This window comes from Mustelus asterias, unplaced genomic scaffold (genome assembly GCF_964213995.1).
Source record: "Mustelus asterias unplaced genomic scaffold, sMusAst1.hap1.1 HAP1_SCAFFOLD_3454, whole genome shotgun sequence".
In the NCBI taxonomy this organism is placed as follows: domain Eukaryota; kingdom Metazoa; phylum Chordata; class Chondrichthyes; order Carcharhiniformes; family Triakidae; genus Mustelus; species Mustelus asterias.
Window position 1 is genome coordinate 6,349 of NW_027593399.1, and position 23,091 is coordinate 29,439.

At 52.7% G+C, this 23,091-nt stretch overlaps 1 protein-coding gene across 1 annotated transcript; it reads left to right on the top strand.

The window, feature by feature from the left end:
* Positions 1–139: 139 nt before the first annotated feature.
* LOC144490578 (vacuolar protein sorting-associated protein 37C-like) lies at positions 140–22,736 on the top strand (the record flags this gene model as incomplete). Its single annotated transcript, XM_078208291.1, has 5 exons — positions 140–158; positions 1,487–1,590; positions 5,638–5,763; positions 9,905–10,076; positions 22,654–22,736. Coding segments are annotated over exons 2-5 (399 nt in total), but the record flags the coding sequence as incomplete, so codon positions are not given.
* Between the last annotated feature and the right edge of the window lie 355 nt (positions 22,737–23,091).

Genomic DNA, 23,091 nt, shown 5'->3' on the forward strand with positions numbered 1-23,091 from the left:
CCGGCGCGGGGGTGATTGACAGCTCGGCTGCTGTTGAGTCATTCGGCGGCGGGGCGGCGATGGCGGAGGTGGGAACCGGACGAGGGGGCGCTCTGTGCGCAAAGGCAGCAAGGGCCCCAGGCTGCGGCCTTTCACAGCGATGGGGTGGAGGGCAAGAGGTTGAGCAAAACAGGAAGCCAGGGTGGGTGGGTGTGGGGGATCGGAGGAGGGGGAAGAGGAACAAGATTCTCTCCCCTCCCCCGCCACACACTCAATAACAGCTGTTGCTGGGGGCAACCTTCCCAGTTGACCTTTGAACCCAGTGACCTTTCACCCCACTTGTCCACTTTGAGAGGTGTTGGTGGGCTTTGGAGGAGAGGGAGGGCTGTGTGTGGGGTGTGTGTGGGGGGAAGCAACAGGAGGTGGGACAGGGAGGAGGACTGGGCAGGCTCCAGCACTCTCTGCTGACAGTTGGGGTAAGAGGGAAGGGAAAGTGGGAAACTTTCAAACAAAAGTTCAGCCTGTGAAAAGTCATGGGATGCGGAAGGGGCTTCCGGACATAGTTTTCTTGGAAACAATCCTGCCTGGCAGGAGGAAGTGAAGCCTGTTTATTTCCCCCTTGATGTCTCTCTCTTTATTTTTGAGATCATTAGGATTTTTAGGTAGAGCGGAATCTTTATTTTAACTTCACTGAAGGAAGCGAATCCTGATTTGCCTTTCCCATCTTTTATCTTTGAGACCACCCAGGAGTTTTAGAACTTGGGGGATTGTTATTTTGACTTGAGCTGATGGAGTGGTGCAGTGGTTAGCACTGCTGTCTCATAGCTCCAGGGATCTGGGTAACCTGGGCCTGGTGAAATGCGCCATTTACAGGTCCACGCAGCGGGCGATCGAGGGGGGCCGTCCATCCTGACTGTCTGCCCCTCTACCATGGCTACGTTTGCAGCCAGGTGTCCCTGGAGAGGGAGCATGTGGTGTCCACGGGTGCGGTTGATGCCTTCTGTGCCCGTTGGCACTGTAGGGGTTGGGGTGCATTATCGACCCTGACAATCACATTTTAATTTGATGTCTTTTAAGTTTCCTTTGTACTTTGATTTTTGTTCGGGCTGTTCCCCCTCCTTTTGGGGAGCTGCCCCTTTTACTTTGTCCTGACTTAATTTGAGTTTGTTTATTTGGTTTGACCTAAAAAGAGGCCAGGGATCTGGGTTCAATTCTGGTCTTGGGTGACTGTCTGTGTGGAGTCTGCATGTTCTCCCTGTGTCTGAGTGGGTTTCCTCCCACAGTCCAAAGATGTGTGAGTTAGGTGGATTGGCCATGCTAAACTGCCCTAAGTGTGAGGGGAACTAGCTGGGGTAAATATGTGGGGTTACGGGGGATAGAGTCTGGGTGGGATTGTTGTCGGGGCAGACTCAATGGGCCGAATGGCCTCCTTCTGCACTGTAGGGTTTCTATGATCTTTATAGTTGAAGGAGTTGATTCCTGATTTCCTTTCTGTTTTCTTTGGCAGAGTATATCTTGGATTTGGAAGGAGGGGATCTGAATCTCGGAGGCCACCCTGGATTGACGTGAGGGGAGTCTAGTTTTTTTCTCCAGATGATCCTGCCTCTGCAGGTATCGAATCCGGATTTTTGTTATTCCTGCTTCGGAAGAAAGGGAGAATCCTGAATTTTTTTTTTTTCTTGGAGATTATCCAGGATACAAAAGGAAGGGGAAATCCTGATTTTGGCGGCAGGAATTGCAGTTCTGAAGGGAGCGCACTTCTGGAATTCGAGAGTCCTGATCTCTGGAGGCAGAGGGTGACTTTTCAGATATTTCTCTTGGGTTGGCTTTCATTTGGAACAGGCAATTAAGGCTTCTCAACAGACCACAATGTGTGGGGACGGAGTTGGATGAGGACAGAGCTGTTGGGGTTGATTTTTATTTAACACCGGTTTGTTTCACTGCAATCTCTTCAGGACTTCACTTCAGAACAGGAGGCCAGAAACTGGGTCCCATTCTGAGCTGCGTCCTCTCTCTCTCTCTCTCTCTCTCCTCCTCCTCCTCACGGCGAAGATTTGATCACTGAAGGTGGCTTCCGTATCCCAGATCGTCTTCTGGATCACTGTGCCTTATCTCTTCCCCCACCCACCTCCCCCACCACCGCAATCGTTGCTCGGCCCTCAAGCTTTCCTGCATTGCGGGAGCTGCGCTGCGTCCTCCTGGGGATTTAACAGTGAGGATCAGGAGCCGTTCCTTCAGCGGGAAGGAGTAAAGAATCTTAGCCGCCACCCCTCCATTTGTGGGACCCCGGCACGAAGGTTTTGTCTCAGCGAGGGAGCTGGGCGTAGGTACAGCAACCCAGCGAGTCCGCTTTGTCAGTTTGGCCGCAGGTATGGTGCACATTACGTGGCGATTCCCTGTGAATTCTTCTCTCACCCGCCCCCCCCCATTGGTGTGGCATTGCTTGCCTTCATGTTAAGTCAGGGGCTAGCATGCGTACCCCTCTGAAATCAGATGGGAGCGTTGATCCGAGCTTCAGCCCAAACACTGGATTTAAGAAAAAAGCTTTTCACTCAGAGGGTGGTGGGAATCTGGAACTCTCTGACTGAGGCGGCAACCCTCAACATTTCAGCATTTAGCTGAACACTTGAAATGCCTTGGCGTGCAAGGTTACAGACCAATTGCTGATAAATGGGAATAGAATAGTGGGTGCTTGATGGCCAGTGAAGACCAGATGGGCTGAAAGGCCTCTTTCTGTGCTGTAAGTCTCAGACTGGCTGTGAGGGAGGTGCTGTCCTTCAGCTGAGAAGTAAAACCGGGGGTCTGTCAGGAAACAAATCGTGAGTGAGCAAAGGGGTTCTCCCCACCCACCCTCTTTCCGCTGCCTCTCCTCCTGTGAGACACAACCTTACCCTCAATCACTGAAACAGATCAACTGTGTGTGGGATCTTGCTGTGTGCATTTTGGCATGTGCATTTCCTGGCTGTGAAGCCTTTGTGGGGAAGGGGAGGGTGAAGGGTTGGAGAATGAAAAGCCTTCCTCCTGGCGGGATGATACAACCACAGTAAAGGAACATTCGGCCCATCTATTTGCTCTCCACCCACTCTCTCGGGACCCCATCAATTTGTTCCCCCAAGCATTTATCCAGTTTTTTTTTTTTAAAGTTATGATCTGAAAATGCTCTTTCTGCATCTTCAGACAGTGTGTTACTCAACTCGCTCTTCCAGAGAAAAAAATCAATTCGCTGGAAATGCATTCTCTCTCTCCCTCTCTCTCTTCAAATTACAAACCCTCCATGACTCCCGACACCTCTGTTTAATCTCCTCTTAACTTTCGCTGCTCTTAGAAGACCTATCCTAGTCCCTCCACATTCCCTCAGCCCAGTCTGGTCAGTTCCCTCTGCTGGCTTCCCAAGGTGCAGACATTCTCCCTAAAGTCCAGAGTCCAGGAACTGGGCACAGTTCCCCAGCTGAACTTGCAGTGTTGTTTGTATTTTTACATTAGAAAGGTTTAGCTATAGTATTGGTAATCTTCAATTGGTGACAGGGTTCCTCGATTGGATTGGTGAAGTTCAGATCTCGGCTGGTTTGGAGCCTGGACCTTTCAGTCCTTTGCTTCTCAAACCCATTGCGTCAGATTTAGTATTTCAATAGATCAGTTTGTACAGGGGTTAGAACGTGTCAATCCTGTGATGGAAGGATCACTCCAAATCTCCACACATTCACAAAACAAACATTTGCAAGTTGGGCTGTTTTGAGCGAAGCCCCTTGTTTCACTCTCTGTATCCTGCTGCTAAACTCTGATTGTCAGGGTCGGGGAGTGGCGTATACGTACAGCTTCACCTGAGAGAGACTTCATTTACTGACTGCCTCTCACGACATAAGGAAAACACTTTGCAGCCATTGAGGTACTTCATAGTCGCTGTGGTAATACAGGAAACCAAACAGCCAATTTGCACACTGCAAACTTCCACAGACAGTAATCTGACAATGAGCTGATGTTAATCGTGTGATAATGATTGGCCGCAGGGCAGAGTTGGAAACCTACCTTGCTCTTGTTCAACATTTCATCAGTGCGATGTCGAACGTCCACCTGAGAGTGCAGACCTGGCCAGAGCTTAAAGTCTGATGCAAACAATAGCGTGGCGCTCCCTCTGCGCTGGCCCTCCGACGGTGCGGCGCTCCCTCTGCGCTGGCCCCCCGACGGTGCGGCGCTCCCTCTGCGCTGGCCCCCCGACGGTGCGGCGCTCCCTCTGCGCTGGCCCCCCGACGGTGCGGCGCTCCCTCTGCGCTGGCCCCCCGACGGTGCGGCGCTCCCTCTGCGCTGGCCCCCCGACGGTGCGGCGCTCCCTCTGCGCTGGCCCCCCGACGGTGCGGCGCTCCCTCTGCGCTGGCCCCCCGACGGTGCGGCGCTCCCTCTGCGCTGGCCCCCCGACGGTGCGGCGCTCCCTCTGCGCTGGCGCCCCGACGGTGCGGCGCTCCCTCTGCGCTGGCGCCCCGACGGTGCGGCGCTCCCTCTGCGCTGGCGCCCCGACGGTGCGGCGCTCCCTCTGCGCTGGCGCCCCGACGGTGCGGCGCTCCCTCTGCGCTGGCGCCCCGACGGTGCGGCGCTCCCTCTGCGCTGGCGCCCCGACGGTGCGGCGCTCCCTCTGCGCTGGCGCCCCGACGGTGCGGCGCTCCCTCTGCGCTGGCGCCCCGACGGTGCGGCGCTCCCTCTGCGCTGGCGCCCCGACGGTGCGGCGCTCCCTCTGCGCTGGCGCCCCGACGGTGCGGCGCTCCCTCTGCGCTGGCGCCCCGACGGTGCGGCGCTCCCTCTGCGCTGGCGCCCCGACGGTGCGGCGCTCCCTCTGCGCTGGCGCCCCGACGGTGCGGCGCTCCCTCTGCGCTGGCGCCCCGACGGTGCGGCGCTCCCTCTGCGCTGGCGCCCCGACGGTGCGGCGCTCCCTCTGCGCTGGCGCCCCGACGGTGCGGCGCTCCCTCTGCGCTGGCGCCCCGACGGTGCGGCGCTCCCTCTGCGCTGGCGCCCCGACGGTGCGGCGCTCCCTCTGCGCTGGCGCCCCGACGGTGCGGCGCTCCCTCTGCGCTGGCGCCCCGACGGTGCGGCGCTCCCTCTGCGCTGGCGCCCCGACGGTGCGGCGCTCCCTCTGCGCTGGCGCCCCGACGGTGCGGCGCTCCCTCTGCGCTGGCGCCCCGACGGTGCGGCGCTCCCTCTGCGCTGGCGCCCCGACGGTGCGGCGCTCCCTCTGCGCTGGCCCCCCGGACAGGATCCAATGTCCTGGGATACACTTCATCAAGTCCCGGGGATGTATCTACCTTGATGCACTTTAAGACTTCTGACCTCTCCTTCTCTGTAACATGTAGACTCCTCAATATTTAATGTTTCTGGATATCGGACTGAGTGGAGGTGCTGTAATTCTTGCGTTATCTCTGCTCCGGTTAACGGGATGGGGGAAAGTGAGAGAGAGAGAGAGACAATCCCTCCTCACCTCCTGACGAGCATATGTGTGGCTTTTGCTACCAAATAAACCTGTTGGACTTTAACCTGGTGTTGTTAAACTTCTTACTGTGTTTACCCCAGTCCAACGCCGGCATCTCCACATCGAGCATATGATGGCCAGAGGGAGCAGAGACATCCCGGATAAAGTGTAACCGCTCACACTGTGCCCCCTCTTCCTTCCAGATCCCAATGGAATCCTTGCCACCAATTTCTCTGATGAACAAGCTGAAGGGTCTGAGCCGTGAGGAACTCCAGGAGATCCTGAACAGCCAGGAGAAGGTCGAAGGCTTGGTGTTGGACAGCGAGGAGGTGAGAGAGAGAGAGAGAGAGAGAGAGAGCCTGTCTGCTTACTAAACCTCGCAGATTCCCAGTTGGGCAAATGTTCTGTGTCTCCCCCCATATCCTGCCATCATCTGTGTGTGTTGCGCGGGGAGGGGGGTGTGTGTGTTGCGCGGGGAGGGGGGTGTGTGTGTTGCGCGGGGAGGGGGGTGTGTGTGTTGCGCGGGGAGGGGGGTGTGTGTGTTGCGCGGGGAGGGGGGTGTGTGTGTTGCGCGGGGAGGGGGGTGTGTGTGTTGCGCGGGGAGGGGGGTGTGTGTGTTGCGCGGGGAGGGGGGTGTGTGTGTTGCGCGGGGAGGGGGGTGTGTGTGTTGCGCGGGGAGGGGGGTGTGTGTGTTGCGCGGGGAGGGGGGTGTGTGTGTTGCGCGGGGAGGGGGGTGTGTGTGTTGCGCGGGGAGGGGGGTGTGTGTGTTGCGCGGGGAGGGGGGTGTGTGTGTTGCGCGGGGAGGGGGGTGTGTGTGTTGCGCGGGGAGGGGGGTGTGTGTGTTGCGCGGGGAGGGGGGGTGTGTGTGTTGCGCGGGGAGGGGGGGTGTGTGTTGCGCGGGGAGGGGGGTGTGTGTGTTGCGCGGGGAGGGGGGTGTGTGTGTTGCGCGGGGAGGGGGGTGTGTGTGTTGCGCGGGGAGGGGGGTGTGTGTGTTGCGCGGGGAGGGGGGGTGTGTGTTGCGCGGGGAGGGGGGTGTGTGTGTTGCGCGGGGAGGGGGGTGTGTGTGTTGCGCGGGGAGGGGGGTGTGTGTGTTGCGCGGGGAGGGGGGTGTGTGTGTTGCGCGGGGAGGGGGGTGTGTGTGTTGCGCGGGGAGGGGGGTGTGTGTGTTGCGCGGGGAGGGGGGTGTGTGTGTTGCGCGGGGAGGGGGGTGTGTGTGTTGCGCGGGGAGGGGGGGTGTGTGTTGCGCGGGGAGGGGGGTGTGTGTGTTGCGCGGGGAGGGGGGTGTGTGTGTTGCGCGGGGAGGGGGGTGTGTGTGTGTTGCGCGGGGAGGGGGGTGTGTGTGTGTTGCGCGGGGAGGGGGGTGTGTGTGTGTTGCGCGGGGAGGGGGGTGTGTGTGTTGCGCGGGGAGGGGGGTGTGTGTGTTGCGCGGGGAGGGGGGTGTGTGTGTTGCGCGGGGAGGGGGGTGTGTGTGTTGCGCGGGGAGGGGGGTGTGTGTGTTGCGCGGGGAGGGGGGTGGTGTATGATGCACAGGGGGAGTGCGTGTGCGCGCGTGCCCAGGTGGAGCAGGGTGAGGGTGCGCGTGCGCGCGTGCCCAGGTGGAGCAGGGTGCGCGTGCGCGCGTGCCCAGGTGGAGCAGGGTGAGGGTGCGCGTGCGCGCGTGCCCAGGTGGAGCAGGGTGAGCGCGCTGCGGTGTTAACACCAGATGACACTGGGCGCTGCTGCTAAAGTGGAATTATTGTGTTCAAAGTCCAAAGGAGGAGTTGGCATTTCTCCAGCACCTTCTGTGACCCCAGGGCGTGGCAGAGCGTGACACAGCGCTCACTGTGTTGGAATGTACGGGACACGGCAGTCAGTTTGTACACAGCAAGATCCAACAGCAAACCATGCTGCTCAGGAGCTGGCAGTCTGTCTTGTGTTGATTGAGGAGCTCCTGTTGGGCACAGAGGGGTGATCCCCTGACATCTGGCTCGCACGATCCCCGAATCCCGTGCACCGTACTGTTGTTCTCTCCTCAAGTAAATCAGAAGATCAGTCCACTCATTCTGGGGATTGAGATTGAATATTTTTGGCGGGGGTTCAGGGTGTTGAGTGAACTGACAGAAAGATGGGACATTGCAGATGAGAAATAGAACCTGCAGAGTGAGGTCGGGGCTGAATGGCCTCCTCCTGTTCCTGTGTAACAGGCTGGAGAAGGGGCTGAATGGCCTCCTCCTGTTCCTGTGTACCAGGCTGGAGAAGGGGCTAAATGGCCTCCTCCTGTTCCTGTGTACAAGGCTGGAGAAGGGGCTGAATGGCCTCCTCCTGTTCCTGTGTACCAGGCTGGAGAAGGGGCTGAATGGCCTCCAGTTCTTTTGTGAAGGTTGAAGGTACAGAATCAGCAGGCGAATTGAATTCCCAGATTGCCCTCTGAGTGCTGAGTACAACTCGTTATTTGCCGACACATTGTGGCAGTCGGTTTTCTTGCTCTGTGTGGCTTCAGGTTACCCCAATACCTGGAAACACAGTGAGAGAATGAGTAGAGAGTGTGACAGAAATAGCTGATCTGAGAGTTGGAGACAGTCGTGATCAGCAGTCTCCCCAGTTAGATCAGAGCATCAGCCTATATCAATCGAAGATTCCCTTCCAACAAGGTGCACTGTCAGAGGGTCAGTGCTGAGGGAGTGCTGCACGGTCAGAGGGTCAGTGCTGAGGGAGTGCTGCACTGTCAGAGGGTCAGTGCTGAGGGAGTGCGGCACTGTCAGAGGGTCAGTACTGAGGGACTGCTGCACTGTCAGAGGGTCAGTACTGAGGGAGCGCCGCACTGTCAGAGGGTCAGTGCTGAGGGAGTGCTGCACTGTCAGAGGGTCAGTGCTGAGGGAGTGCTGCACTGTCAGAGGGTCAGTGCTGAGGGAGTGCCGCACTGTCAGTTATGCTTGATCTCTAAAACACTAACCCACAACTGGAGTACGGTGTGCAATTCTTTTCAGTGCTTTATATGATGAGTCTGACTGCGCTGTGGAGGAGATTGGCCAGGGTTTTGCCTGGAATGGATAAGTTTAGCAATGAGGAGAGATTGGACAGACTGTTTTCATTGGGACAGATGAGGCTGAGGGGAGAGACAACTGAGGTGTGGAGCCTGGAGAGAGGAGAAGGATCTATCCCCCCAATCACAGAGCGGCCAATAGTCAAGGTCAGAAATTTTGAATAATTTGTCAGAGGCTGAAAGGGGAATTGAGAAGTAACTGTTTAACCCAGGGATCCTGAAATCGGTTTGTACCTGGGTGACAAGGGGCTGAAACTCATCATCTTTAATACTTGGACACTGTGACCTGACCTATCGGGATATGGACTAAGGTTCGGATGGTGGGATTCTGCTGGATATATCTCGACTGGCCGCACACAGGATGGACTGAATGACTTCATGCTATAATTGAAATTCCAAGCTCTTCACCGTGCTTTACAAAGGGTGGTGCCCAGAAGAGGAAGCAGTTCTCAAGTTGGGATTTAAAACAGTTTTTCAGCAAAATTTTCTGTTAACTCTCCTGTTGTTTGGAGCGAGCCTGGAATTCCCCGTTCTTTAGGGAATGAGAGTCCCGGTGTGCGGGGGAGGGTGATCTGCATCCGGCTCCAGGTCTGGATCTAACTCCCTCTTCTGCTCTGTTCAATGCCATGTTTACTTGGCCAAGCCTCGACCCTGCTTCATCCACCCGCAGCCAGTCAGGAAGCTGCAGAGCTGCATTCCCCAGCAGTGTCAGAGCTCTCACACACTCAGCCTGACCTGGATGGGGCTCCGGGCCTGTGGCTGGCTTCTCCTCACAGTGTGAGACTCCAGAATAAATAATGGCCCTAATGAGGAACCCTGAGAGACAGCGGGCCGTGTCTTGGGGGGGATTAAATCAAGATAAATGGATAAACCATTCCTGTCACAAGAGAAACCAGTACGAGGAGAACTACTGGGACTAAAGGGAAAACAAGAGGCTTCCCCACCCCAACCCTCTCTGTGCACCCCCCCCCCCCCTTTCCCTCCCGGTTCCCGCCTGCCCCCCCGTTCGCCCTCCCGGTTCCTGCCCCGCTCCCCCCGGTTCTCGCCACCTCCCCTTCCTCCCCCAGCACCACCTCGAATGACAATTAGGGATAGCCAAAGTATTTACTCTTTGTCAGCGATGCTCCTTCCCTCACCATTGTGATGTGTTCTGTCCGTCATCTCTCACTGAATGTGCACCTTTAATCCTGGACCTCGTATTGCCACCAACCCATTCCTTGTCTCTCCTCCACTCTCTCTCTCTCCCTCCGCACTGGGGCCCCTTGTGCCTCCACCGGAGGCCTCCACTCTCTCTCTCCCTCCGCACTGGGGCCCCTTGTGCCTCCACCGGAGGCCTCCACTCTCTCTCTCCCTCCGCACTGGGGCCCCTTGTGCCTCCATTGGAGGCCTCCGCTCTCTCCCTCCCTCCGCACTGGGGCCCCTCTCACCTCCATCCTGTCTTCCCACAGGTGCAGAACCTCCAGCTGGAACGCGAGATGTCGTTGGCGACCAACCGCAGCCTGGCGGAGAAGAACCTGGAGTTCCGTCCGCAGCTGGAGGGCGGGAAAGGCCGGCTGCAGGAGAAGTACGAGGAGCTCCAGAGTCTGTACGATGGGGTCCTGGAGCACAAGGAGAAGCTGGGTAAGTGTGCTGCCACTGGGCACCTCCCTCCGTCTCAGCCCTGGGTGTATTTAAGCAGCAGACTCAAAATGCATGAATAGGTTTTATGCGCTGCCCGAGCAGGCAGTCGCTCACGAGGCCCGTGGAGTTGATAACCAGCGTGTGAACTGCCCTGCATTGCTGTCTTTGTACTCGTGAGATGAATTGGCGAGATCAGGCATCATTGGGGCGGCGCAGTGGTTAGCACTGCTGACTCTCAGCGTCAGGGACCCGGGTTCAATTCCAGCGTAGGGTCACTGTGTGAAGTTTGCACCTTCTCCCCATGTCGGCGTGGGTTTACTCCGGTTTCCTTCCAGAGTCCAAAGACGTGCAGGTCAGGTGGATTACCCGTGTGTCAGGAGATGAGCAGAGTGAGTACGTACGGTTATGACGATACATCCTGGGCGTTGGTGCAGGCTCGATGGGCTGAATGGCTGCCTCCTGCACCATAGGGATTCTACAAGCTTAGAATCGCTACAGTGCAGAAGGAGGCCATTCGGCCCATCGAGTCTGCACTGACCACAGATCGCCCTTGTCACAAAATTTGAGAGTATAGAGTGAGGAGGGTGGGAACAGATTTCAGGGCACGACAAGGTTAGAAATGTTATTTTTTTTTATCCATCCATTCCCGTGTTGGGGCTGTTGCCGGCTGGACCAGCTTGTCCATCCCTAATTGCCCTTGAACTGAGGGGCTCACTCCGCCATTTAAGAGTCGACTACATTGCTGTGGCATCTGGAGTCACATGTCGGCCGTACCGGGTAAAGACGGCAGATTTCCTCCCCTACAGGACATTAGTGAACCAACAATTGACAATTAAATTTTTATTGAGTTCAACCATTTGGGTGGGATTCAAACTCTGGTCCCCAGAGCACTACCCTGGGTCTCTGGATTACTGATCCAGTGGCAGCGCCATTGCCTCCTGTTAGGCACAGCTCATTGTTATTTGGCTCCTCCAGCCTGCTCCGCCACTTAATAAGATCATTGCTGATCTGATTGTAACCTCAACCCCGCATTCCTGCTGACCCTCCGATAACCTTTCATCCCCTCGTTCATCAAGAATCTATCTCGCTAATCATTACTCGAGTTCCAGAGACTCCCAACCTTCAGAAAAAAATTCTCCTTATCTCCTTCTTAAATGAGATGGGTGAGATCCTAAATGAATATTTCTCATCAGTATTTACTGTTGAGAAAAGCATGGATGTTAGGGAACTTGGGGAAATAAATAGTGATGTCTTGAGGAGTGTACATATTACAGAGAAGGAGGTGCGGGAAGTCTTAAAGCGCATCAAGGTAGATAAATCCCTGGGACCCGATGAAGTGTATCCCAGGACATTGTGGGAGGCGAGGGAGGAAATTGCGGGTCCCCTAGCCGAGATATTTGAATCATCGATAGTCACGGGTGAGGTGCCTGAAGATTGGAGAGTGGCAAATGTTGTGCCTTTGTTTAAAAAGGGCTGCAGGGAAAAGCCTGGGAACTACAGGCCAGTGAGCCTCACATCTGTGGTGGGTAAATTGTTGGAAGGTATTTTGAGAGACAGGATCTACAGGCATTTAGGGACGCAAGGACTGATTAGGGACAGTCAGCATGGCTTTGTGAGTGGAAAATCATGTCCCACAAATTTGATTGAGTTTTTTGAAGGGGTAACCAAGAAGGTAGATGAGGGCAGTGCAGTTGATGTTGTCTACATGGACTTTAGCAAGGACTTTGACAAGGTACCACATGGTAGGTTGTTGCATGAAGTTAAATCTCACGGGATCCAGGGTGAGGTATCTAAATGGATACAAAATGGGCTTCTTGACAGAAGCCAGAGGATGGTTGTCGAGAGTTGTTTTTCAAACTGGAGACCTGTGACCAGCGGTGTGCCTCAGGGATCAGTGCTGGATCCACTGTTTTTTGTCATTTATATTAATGATTTGGATGAGAATATAGGAGGCATGGTTAGTAAGTTTGCGGATGACACCAAGATTGGTGGCATAGTGGACAGTGAAGAAAGTTATCTCTGATTGCAACGGGATCTTGATCAATTGGGCCAGTGGGCTGACGAATGGCAGATGGAGTTTTATTTAGGGTGGCACGGTAACACAGTGGTTAGCACTGCTGCTTCACAGCTCCAGGGACCTGGGTTTGATTCCCAGCTTGGGTCACTGTCTGTGTGGAGTTTGCACATTCTCCTCGTGTCTGTGTGGGTTTCCTCCGGGTGCTCTGGTTTCCTCCCACAGTCCAAAGATGTGCGGGTTAGGTTGATTGGCCATGCTAAAATTGCCCTTAGTGTCCTGAGATGCGTAGGTTAGAGGGATTAGAACATAGAACAGTACAGCACAGAACAGGCCCTTTGGCCCACAATGTTGTGCCTTGCTTTATCTGAAACCAAGATCAAGCTATCCCACTCCCTATCATCCTGGTGTGCTCCATGTGCCTATCCAATAACCGCTTAAATGTTCCTAAAGTGTCTGACTCCACTATCACTGCAGGCAGTCCATTCCACACCCCAACCGCTCTCTGCGTAAAGACCCTACCTCTGATATCCTTCCTATATCTCCCACCATGAACCCTATAGTTATGCCCCCTTGTAATAGCTCCATCCACCCGAGGAAATAGTCTTTGAACGTTCACTCTATCTATCCCCTTCACCATTTTATAAACCTCTATTAAGTCTCCCCTCAGCCTCCTCCGCTCCAGAGAGAACAGCCCTAGCTCCCTCAACCTTTCCTCATAAGACCTACCCTCCAAACCAGGCAGCATCCTGGTAAATCTCCTCTGCACTCTTTCCAGCGCTTCCACATCCTTCTTATAGTGAGGTGACCAGAACTGCACACAATATTCCAAATGTGGTCTCACCAAGGTCCTGTACAGTTGCAGCATAACCCCACGGCTCTTAAACTCCAACCCCCTGCTAATAAAAGCTAACACACTATAGGCCTTCTTCACAGCTCTATCCACTTGAGTGGCAACCTTTAGAGATCTGTGGATATGGACCCCAAGATCTCTCTGTTCCTCCACAGTCTTTAAATATGTAGGGATATGGGGCTCGGGCCTGGGTGGGATTGTGGTCGGTGCAGACTCGATGGGCTGAATGGTTTCTTTCTGTGCTGTAGGGTTTCTATGATTTCTATGATAGACGAATGGGAGGTGATGCATTTTGGTAGATTGAACCAGGGCAGGATTTACTCAGTTAATGGTCGGGCGTTGCGGAGAGTTACGGAACAAGGAGATCTAGGGGTACAGGTTCATAGCTCCTTGAAAGTGGAGTCACAGGTGGACAGAGTGGTGAAGAAGGCATTCGGTGTGCTTGGTTTCATTGAATACAGGAGTTGGGACGTCTTGTTGAAGTTGTACAAGACATTGGTAAGGCCACACTTGGAATACTGTGTGCAATTCTGGGCACCCTATTATAGAAAGGATATTATTAAACTAGAAAGAGTGCAGAAAATATTTACTAGGATGCTACTGGGACTTGATGGATTGAGTTATAAGGAGAGGCTGAATAGACTGGGACTTTTTTCTCTGGAGTGTAGGAGGCTGAGGGGTGACCTTATAGAGGTCCATAAAATAATGAGGGGCATAGACAAGGTAGATAGTCAATATCTTTTCCCAAAGGTCGGGGAGTCTAAAACTAGAGGGCATTGGTTTAAGGTGAGAGGGGAGAGATGCAAAAGTGTCCAGAGGGGCAATTTTTTCACAGAGGGTGGTGAGTGTCTGGAACAAGCTGCCAGAGGTAGTAGTCGAGGCGGGTAAAAATGTATCTTTTAAAAAGCATTTAGATAGTTACATGGGTACGATGGGTATAGAGGGAAATGGGCCAAATGCGAGCAATTGGGATTAGTTAGGGGTTTTGAAAAAGAAAAGGGCGGCATGGACAAGTTGGGCCGAAGGGCCTGTCTCCATGCTGTAAACCTCTGACTATAAATCGCCGCCCCCGACTTGGGGCGACACAGTGGGTTAGCACTGCTGCTTCACAGTGCCAGGGACCTGGGTTCAATTCCTGGCTTGGGTCACTGTCTGTGTGGAGTTTGCACGTTCTCCCCGTGTCTGCGTGGGTTTCCTCCCGGGTGCTCCGGTTTCCTCCAAAATGTGTGGGTTAGGTGGATTACCCAAGTGTTAGGAGATTAGCAGAGTAAGTACGTATGGTTACGTTGGGGCGTTGGTGCAGGCCCGATGGGGATTCTACACAGTCCGGAAGACATGCTGGTTAGGTGCAGTGACCGTACTAAATTCTCCCTCAGTGTACCTGAACAGGTGCCGGAGTGTGGCCACCAAGGGATTTTCACAGTAACGTCATTGCAATGTTAATGTAAGCTTACTTGTGACACTAGTAAATAAACTTTAAACTTCTCTTTGGAGTGTGGGAGGAAACCGGAGCACCTGGACGAAACCCACGCAGACACGGGGAGAAGGTGCAGACTCCGCACAGACGGTGACCCCAGGCCGGAATTGACCCTGGGTCCCTGGTGCTGTGAGGCAGCTGTGCTAGCCATCGTGCTGTCCCATGTCGGTTAGGTGGATTGCCCATGCTAAATTGCTCCAACGCTGGGACAAGCAAGATCTCTGACGGGGAGGCCACTGTCGCCACTTTGAGGCCCTTGGGTGAAGAATTATTGGCCACTTAAGGGGAGTTCCCCTCAGTTTTTAGGCTGGCAGGAGGATTGAACATCTGGGGGGGGGGGGGAGGCCTGAGAAATAAGTTATATCTCTGGCAGGAATTGGTTGTAGGAAGGGGAACCTTCCATCTAAAGCCCCTTCTGAAGTTCCCCCGTCTCTCCAGCCTCTCCCCTAAGACCCATTATCCACTGCACACTCCCTGCCCTGGGACCCCCTTGGAGCACACTGTGGTTTCTGGTGCCCAGACTTATGCTCCCGTGTTTCTTCGTCTGTCCACTGCAGCACTGTCGCCGCAGGGACTGGAGAGTTGCCGACCTATCTGGTTGCTCAGCAACGCTCAAAGACGGGGCTTCCTCCCAAGTGAGTCGGAGAATCGGACAGTGCAGAAAAGCCCCTTTGGCCAATAGAATCTGCACCGATGATAACTACCCCCCAATGCACGCTAATCATATTTTCCTGCTTTGTCACATATCCCAATCCAAAGCTGTCTTTTACAGGCCATCTTTCTCCTTGAACTTGAACCTCACTGTGTTGTGGTCGCTATTGCTAAAATGCTCCCCCACTGAACACTTGTCCGACTTTCTTCCCCAGAACCAGATCCAGCACAGTGCCATCACCTGTTGGGTCTGCTACATATTGATAGAGAAAACGCCCCTGGATACATTTCCAGCAATCCACCCCTTCTAATTTATGTTGGGAATGTTGAAATCTTACACATCTGTGAACTGTCCACATATTTGCTCCTCTATTTCACACTGACTCTTTGGGGACCTATAATGTCCTCCCAGTAATGTGGCTGCCCCTTTAACATTCTACCCACAAAGTCTCGTTTGAAGACCCTTCCAAGATGATATCTCTCCTTGCAGTAATTGAGGGGACACGTGTTCCTGCCTGCAGCCACGTGCCACTCCCTCGAGTGTGAAATGGGGTACTCGGAGTCAGCCAGGACCCTCCGAATGGTGGGAAGCGAGATCCCGCCCTCTGAAGCCTTCAGGCCTCGACAGTCTGAAGCCTCTGATTTTTTTTTTCCTCCACGCGATAGTGGCTAGTTCCCCTTCTTGCCCACCTCCAGTTATATTCCTGGGATGTTGTTTTACTGCAGGGTTGGGGGTCCAAGTCCCGGGTACTGTGGAGGAATGAAAGCATGTTCCCTTGGCATCATGACCCAGTGCGCCTGACCATCCGAGCTGTGCTGCTGCTGACTCTGCAATGCCTGCCCTACCAAGCAGCTTATTTACTTATTAGTCACAACTAGGCTTACATTAACACTGCAACAACCCCTAGTCACCACGCTCTGGTGCCTGTTCGGGTACACTGAGGGAGAATTTAGCATGGCCAATGCACCTCTAACCAGCACCTCTTTTGGACTGTGGGAGGAAACCTGAGCACCCGGAGGAAACCCACGCAGACACGGGGAGAATGTGCAAACTCCACACAGACAGTGAGCCAAGGCCGGGAATCGAACTCTGGTGTTGTGAGGCAGCAGTGCGAACCACTGTGCTGTCCTACATGCTATCGAGCAGCTTGCCCAGGGACATGCAGCAAGATATCGAGAGAGCCGTTAGGGTTTCCTCTGGTCAGGTCACAGCAGACGAGGAATTTGCTACAATTTGCAATCTTGAAATCGTGTTTTGCAACGGAAAATTCCCGAGACATTTAAATAACACGCTGGAGATGTGAATTAAAAGCAGAAAGTGCTGGAGAGGCTGAGCCGCTGTGGCAGCATCTGTGGAGACAACGGGAACAGTGAGAGAGGACACTGAGTCACAGAGGGGAGTGACGGGGACAGGGGAATGAAAGCTTGGCTGAAGCATGGTTTCAAAACATATGTTTTAGGGAAAGTTATGTGTCAGCAGTGGGTAGCACTGGTTCTGAAGTCACTCCAGTTTTCGTTCTGAGGGAGTGCCGCCCTGCCGGGTGGGGTGGGGGGGCCGGGGGGGTGGTCAGTGCTGAGGGAACAAAGAACAATACAGCACAGGAACAGGCCCTTCGGCCCTCCCAGCCCATGCCGCTCCTTGGTCCAAACTAGACCATTCTTTTTTATCCCTCCATTCCCACTCCATTCATGTGGCTATCTAGATAAGTCTTAAACGTTCCCAGTGTGTCCGCCTCCACCACCTTGCCTGGCAGCGCATTCCAGGCCCCCACCACCCTCTGTGTAAAATATGTCCTTCTGATATCTGTGTTAACCCTCCCCCCTCCCCCCCCCCCCCCCCCCCCTTCACCTTGAACCTATGACCCCTCGTGAACGTCACCACCGACCTGGGGAAAAGCTTCCCACCGTTCACCCTATCTATGCCTTTCATAATTTTATACACCTCTATTAAGTCTCCCCTCATCCTCCGTCTTTCCAGGGAGAACAACCCCAGTTTACCCAATCTCTCCTCATAACTAAGCCCCTCCATACCAGGCAACATCCTGGTAAACCTCCTCTGTACTCTCTCCAAAGCCTCCACGTCCTTCTGGTAGTGTGGCGACCAGAACTGGACACAGTATTCCAAATGCGGCCGAACCAACATTCTATACATCTGCAACATCCGACCCCAACTTTTATACTCTATGCCCCGTCCTATAAAGGCAAGCATGCCATATGCCTTATTCACTACCTGTGACATCACCTTCAAGGATCTGTGGACTTGCACACCCAGGTCCCTCTGCGTATCTCCACCCTTGATGGTTCTGCCATTTATCGTATAGCTCCTCCCTACATTAGTTCTACCAAAAATGCATCACTTCACATTTATCCGGATTGAACTCCATCTGCCATTTCTTTGCCCAAATTTCCAGCCTATCTATATCCTTCTGTAGCCTCTGACAATGCTCCTCACTATCTGCAAGTCCTGCCTGTCGTCCGCAAACTTACTTTTCACCCCAGTTACACCTTCTTCCAGATCGTTTATATAAATCACAAACAGCAGAGGTCCCAATACAGAGCCCTGTGGAACACCACTAGTCACAGGCCTCCAGCCGGAAAAAGACCCTTCCACTACCACCCTCTGTCTTCTGTGACCAAGCCAGTTCTCCACCCATCTAGCCACCTCCCCCTTTATCCCATGAGATCCATGGGAGTGCTGCACTGTCGGGGGGAGGGGGATGGGGGAGGTGTTCTAATTAGCTTCATTACAGCATTGACTGAACTTCAGTTGTATTTCTTTGACTGTGAAGCATTTTGGGACATTGTGAGATTTTTCTATTTGTTGTTTTCCTTTCTTTAGCTGCTCGGGGAGGAGATAAATTGGACGGGTTTAGTGAGCAGCATCAGGCCCAGGGAGCTGAAGGCACGGCCCTCACTGCTGGACTGTTTGATATTGGGAATGTACTAGTGACCCAAATGGGAGCAGCCATTCAAATGAGGGATGTCTCGAAGGTTAGAATTTGAATACAGATATCTGGGAAGGTTACATACCAAGAAAAACAGGAGTAGGTCAGTCTGTCCCTTGAGCCTTCTCTGCCATTTAATAAGATCATGGATGATCCTTATCCTCAAATCTGCATCCCACCATCCCCCAGTAACACATTGTTTATCAAGTACCTCTCCATCTCTGCCTTAAAAATATTCAAAGACTTTGCTTCCACTGCCTTTGAGAGGAGACTTCCAAACACTCTCCACCCCCTGAGAATAAGAATTTTGCCTCATCTGCATTGGAAATGAGTGATCCCTTATTTTTAAACAGTGACCCCGAGTTCTAGATTCTCCCACAAGAGGAAACATCCTCTCCGCAGCCACCCTGTCCGGATCATTCAGGATTTTGTACGTTTCAATCAAGTCTTCTCTTACCCCAGTGGATGCCACTTTCCACATAGGACAACCTGCCCATTCCTGATATGAGTCTGGTAAACTGTCTCTGAACTGTTAACAAGTCTTTCCTTCTATAATGAGGGTTCGGGTTACTGTACACGATACTCCAGATGTGGTCTCACCAATTCCCTGTATAACAGAAACCATCATCTCCCTACTCTGGTAATCAATTCTCCTCACAATAAATGATAATGGACTCTTAGTGTTCCTAATTCCTGACTGTACCTGTATACTAACCTTTTGTGATTCACACATTAGGACACCCAGATCCCTCTGCACCTCAGAGTTCTGCAATCTCTCACCATCTCGATCCTTCTTTTATTATGCTTCCTGCCAAAATGGATAATTTCACATTTGCCCATCCATATCTTTCTGTAGCCCCCTTAGTCTGAGGTCACGTACCAACCAACTCGAGAACAGCTTCTTCCCTGCTGCCCTCAGACTTTTGAATGAACTTCCCTTGCATTAAGTTGATCTTTCTCTACACCCCAGCTATGACTGTAACACTACATTCTGCACTCTCTCCTTTCCTTCTCTATGAACGGTATGCTTTGTCTGTATAGCACGCAAGAAACCATACTTTTCACTATGACAACACATGAGGCAAATCCAAATTAATTCCTCTTCACAACTTACTTTCCTACCTGTCTATTATGTTTAGCTTGCCGTTTAGGGATAGCACACTCCATTAGTTCAGCTAACTAACAAAATAATCTGAAGCTGCAGTGCTAATCTATCTCCATACCTATGTGTGTATTGATATATCGTTGAACAGTACCTGTATCCAAACATAGCATTATCTTTGTGTCATCAGAAAATTTGGCAACTTATCCCTTTATCCAAGTCATGTCTGCACATTCTAAACAGTTGAGGTCTCAGCACTAAGTCCTGTGGCACATCACTCATTACATCCTGCCAGCCTGAAAAAGTCCTGTTTATGCCTACTCTCTGCTTCCTGTTAGCCAGCCAATCTTCTAACCAGGCCACTACACCATGAGCTTCTCATGTCTTCAGTAAATATTGATGGAGCGTTGTAGGGGCTGGAGGAGGTTACAGAGATAGGGAGAGTTGTAGTAGCTGGAGGAGGTTACAGAGATAGGGTGGGTTGTAGGGGTTGGAGGAGGTTAGAGATAGGGAGGGTTGTTGAGGCTCCAACAGAGAAGGTTGCAATTTGTTCCAATTTTCCTGTACTGGCTCCTTGAAAGAACCTTAAAGTTCACATTGTACCCAAGCTCTTTAGTTTATGTAGCCCCGCAATCTCCACACAGTTTCCGGTCTCCGTGTCACACTGGGAATCACTGTGCACAGTGCCAGTCTCCGTATCACACTGGGAGTCACTGTGCACAGTTCCAGTCTCCGTATCACACTGGGAGTCACTGTGCACAGTTCCAGTCTCCGTATCACACTGGGAGTCACTGTGCACAGTTCCAGTCTCCGTATCACACTGGGAGTCACTGTGTACAGTTCCGGTCTCTGTATCACACTGGGAGTCACTGTGCACAGTTCCAGTCTCTGTATCACACTGGGAGTCACTGTGCACAGTTCCAGTCTCTGTATCACACTGGGAGTCACTGTGCACAGTTCCACTCTCTGTATCACACTGGGAGTCACTGTGCACTGTTCTGGTCTCTGTATCACACTGGGAATCACTGTGCACAGTTCCAGTCTCTATCACACTGGGAGTCACTGCGCACAGTTCCACTCTCTGTATCACACTGGGAGTCACTGTGCACTGTTCTGGTCTCTGTATCACACTGGGAATCACTGTGCACAGTTCCAGTCTCTGTATCACACTGGGAGTCACTGTGCACAGTTCCGGTCTCTGTATCACACTGGGAGTCACTGTGCACAGTTCCACTCTCTGTATCACACTGGGAGTCACTGTGCACTGTTCTGGTCTCTGTATCACACTGGGAATCACTGTGCACAGTTCCAGTCTCTATCACACTGGGAGTCACTGCGCACAGTTCCACTCTCTGTATCACACTGGGAGTCACTGTGCACTGTTCTGGTCTCTGTATCACACTGGGAATCACTGTGCACAGTTCCATCTCTGTATCACACTGGGAGTCACTGTGCACAGTTCTGGTCTCTGTATCACACTGGGAGTCACTGTGCACAGTTCCGGTCTCTGTATCACACTGGGAGTCACTGTGCACAGTTCTGGTCTCTGTATCACACTGGGAGTCACTGTGCACAGTTCCGGTCTCTGTATCACACTGGGAGTCACTGTGCACAGTTCCGGTCTCCGTATCACACTGGGAGTCACTGTGCACAGTTCTGGTCTCCGTATCACACTGGGAGTCACTGTGCACAGTTCCGGTCTCCGTATCACACTGATCTCTGAATGTGCCACGATTAGCAGCTTCTTATCCATGATCGCCATCATTTTCATTCCCTTTGCCTTTTTGTCCATGAAATCTCTGTCCACCTGTCCCTGGCCTCCACCTATCGTGAGCCCTCTATCCAGCCCCTCGTGCTCCAACCCCCACAACTGTTTAAATCTTGACCACTTTCCAGTTTGCTTCAGCTCTGATGAAGGGTTATCTAGACTCGAAACATTGGCTCTATTCTCTCTCCACAGATGCTATCAGACCTCCTGAGATTTTCCAGCATTTTGTGTTTTTATTTCCGATTCCAGCACTGTCTTGTATCTTGATGCTGTGTTCAGTTCCCCCATGTCACCCTTTAAAATGTCAAGCTATGGGGTGGTCATAGAGGTGGTATTTTCCACTTGAAAAGTTAAAAAGTTAAAGATTATTTATTAGTCACAAGTAAGGCTTACATTAACACTGCAATGAAGTTACTGTGAAATTCCCCCAGTCACCACACTCCGGTGCCTGTTCGGGTCAATGCACCCCAACCAGCACGTCTTTCAGAATGTGGGAGGAAACCGGAGCACCCGGAGGAAACCCACGCAGACACTGGAGAACATGCAGACTCCACACAGAGTGACCCAAGCCAGGAATCGAACCCAGGTCCCTGGCACTGAGGCAGTGGTGCTAACCACTGTGCCACCGTGCAGCCCCAAATGCAAAAGCCTAAGGATGATACAACATAAAGAAGACAACCACTACTGAATCAGTGTTGGGGAAAATCAGGAGAAACTCCTTATAGAATGGTGAGAATGTGGAACTCGTTCCCCAGGGAGTGGTTGAGGGTGGATGTAGACTGAGGGAGAGAGGAGCAGCAGGAGATGTAGCTCGAGTGGGAGGAAGCGTAAAGGAGAACATGTCCCCGTCTACATCAACGGGGATGAAGTAGAAAGGGTCGAGAGCTTCATGTTTTTAGGTGTCCAGATCACCAACAACCTGTCCTGGTCCCCCCCTTGCCGACACTATAGTTAAGAAAGCCCACCAACGCCTCTACTTAGGAGACTAAGGAAATTTGACATGTCAGCTACGACTCTCACCAACTTTTACAGATGCACCATAGAAAGCATTCTTTCCGGTTGTATCACAGCTTGGTCTGGGCTCCTGCTCTGCCCAAGACCGCAAGGAACTACAAAGGGTCGTGAATGTAGCCCAGTCCATCACGCAAACCAGCCTCCCATCCATTGACTCTGTCTACACTTCCCGCTGCCTCGGCAAAGCAGCCGGCATAATTAAGGACCCCACACATCACGGACATTCTCTCTTCCACCTTCTTCCGTCGGGAAAAAGATACAAAAGTCTGAGGTCACGTACCAACCGACTCAAGAACAGCTTCTTCCCTGCTGCTGTCAGATTTTTGAATGGACTTGCCTTGCATTAAGTTGATCTTTCTCTGCACCCTAGCTATGACTGGAACACTACATTCACTCTCTTGTTTCCTTCTCTATGAACGGTATGCCTTGTCTGTATAGCGTGTATGTTAATAATTGTGACAATAATAAATTAAATCAGGAGGCTCCCGAGAAGCATTAACAGCACCATGGAACAGTCTGCTTGTCGGCTGTGCTTCCCCTCTATAGGGAAACGAACATGAGGGCTGTGTGGTTGCATCGTTTGTCCTCGTGGTTTCCCCAGACTTGATCCATGCCAGTTTGAATCAAAGGCAGTTCTGTGTGGTGTTCTTTCCTCGGCCTGTCTGGCAGTAAGGGCGGGGTGGTGGGCAGCTCGAAACAAAATCAGCCCAGAGTGATTTCTCTCAACGCCTTTCTACGGTTTGACTTTTTCAGGGAGAGTCTCAAACGCAACAAATACAGATCATCTGCTGTCAGCATTGCAAGCAGAGGGAGCCAAGGTAGAGGAGGAGTCTGAGGTAAGTCACTCGCTCTGTTGTTTCATCCTTCTCTGGGGGGGATGGGGATAGATCCCTTCATGTGCGTGCGTGGGCGCCCATGTACGTACGTATAGTGCACACATTTTATGACTTGATTAATTATTGTCAAATGTATTGAGATACAGTGTAAAGTAAAGTTTATTTATTAGTCACAAGTAAGGCTGACATTAACACTGCAATGAAGTTACTGTGAAGTTCCCCCAGTCGCCACAGTCCGAGCCTGTTCGGGTCAATGCACCGAACCAGCATATCTTTCAAAATGTGGGAGGAAACCGGAGCACCCGGAGGAAACCCACGCAGACACGGGGAGAACGTGTAAACTCCACACAGACAG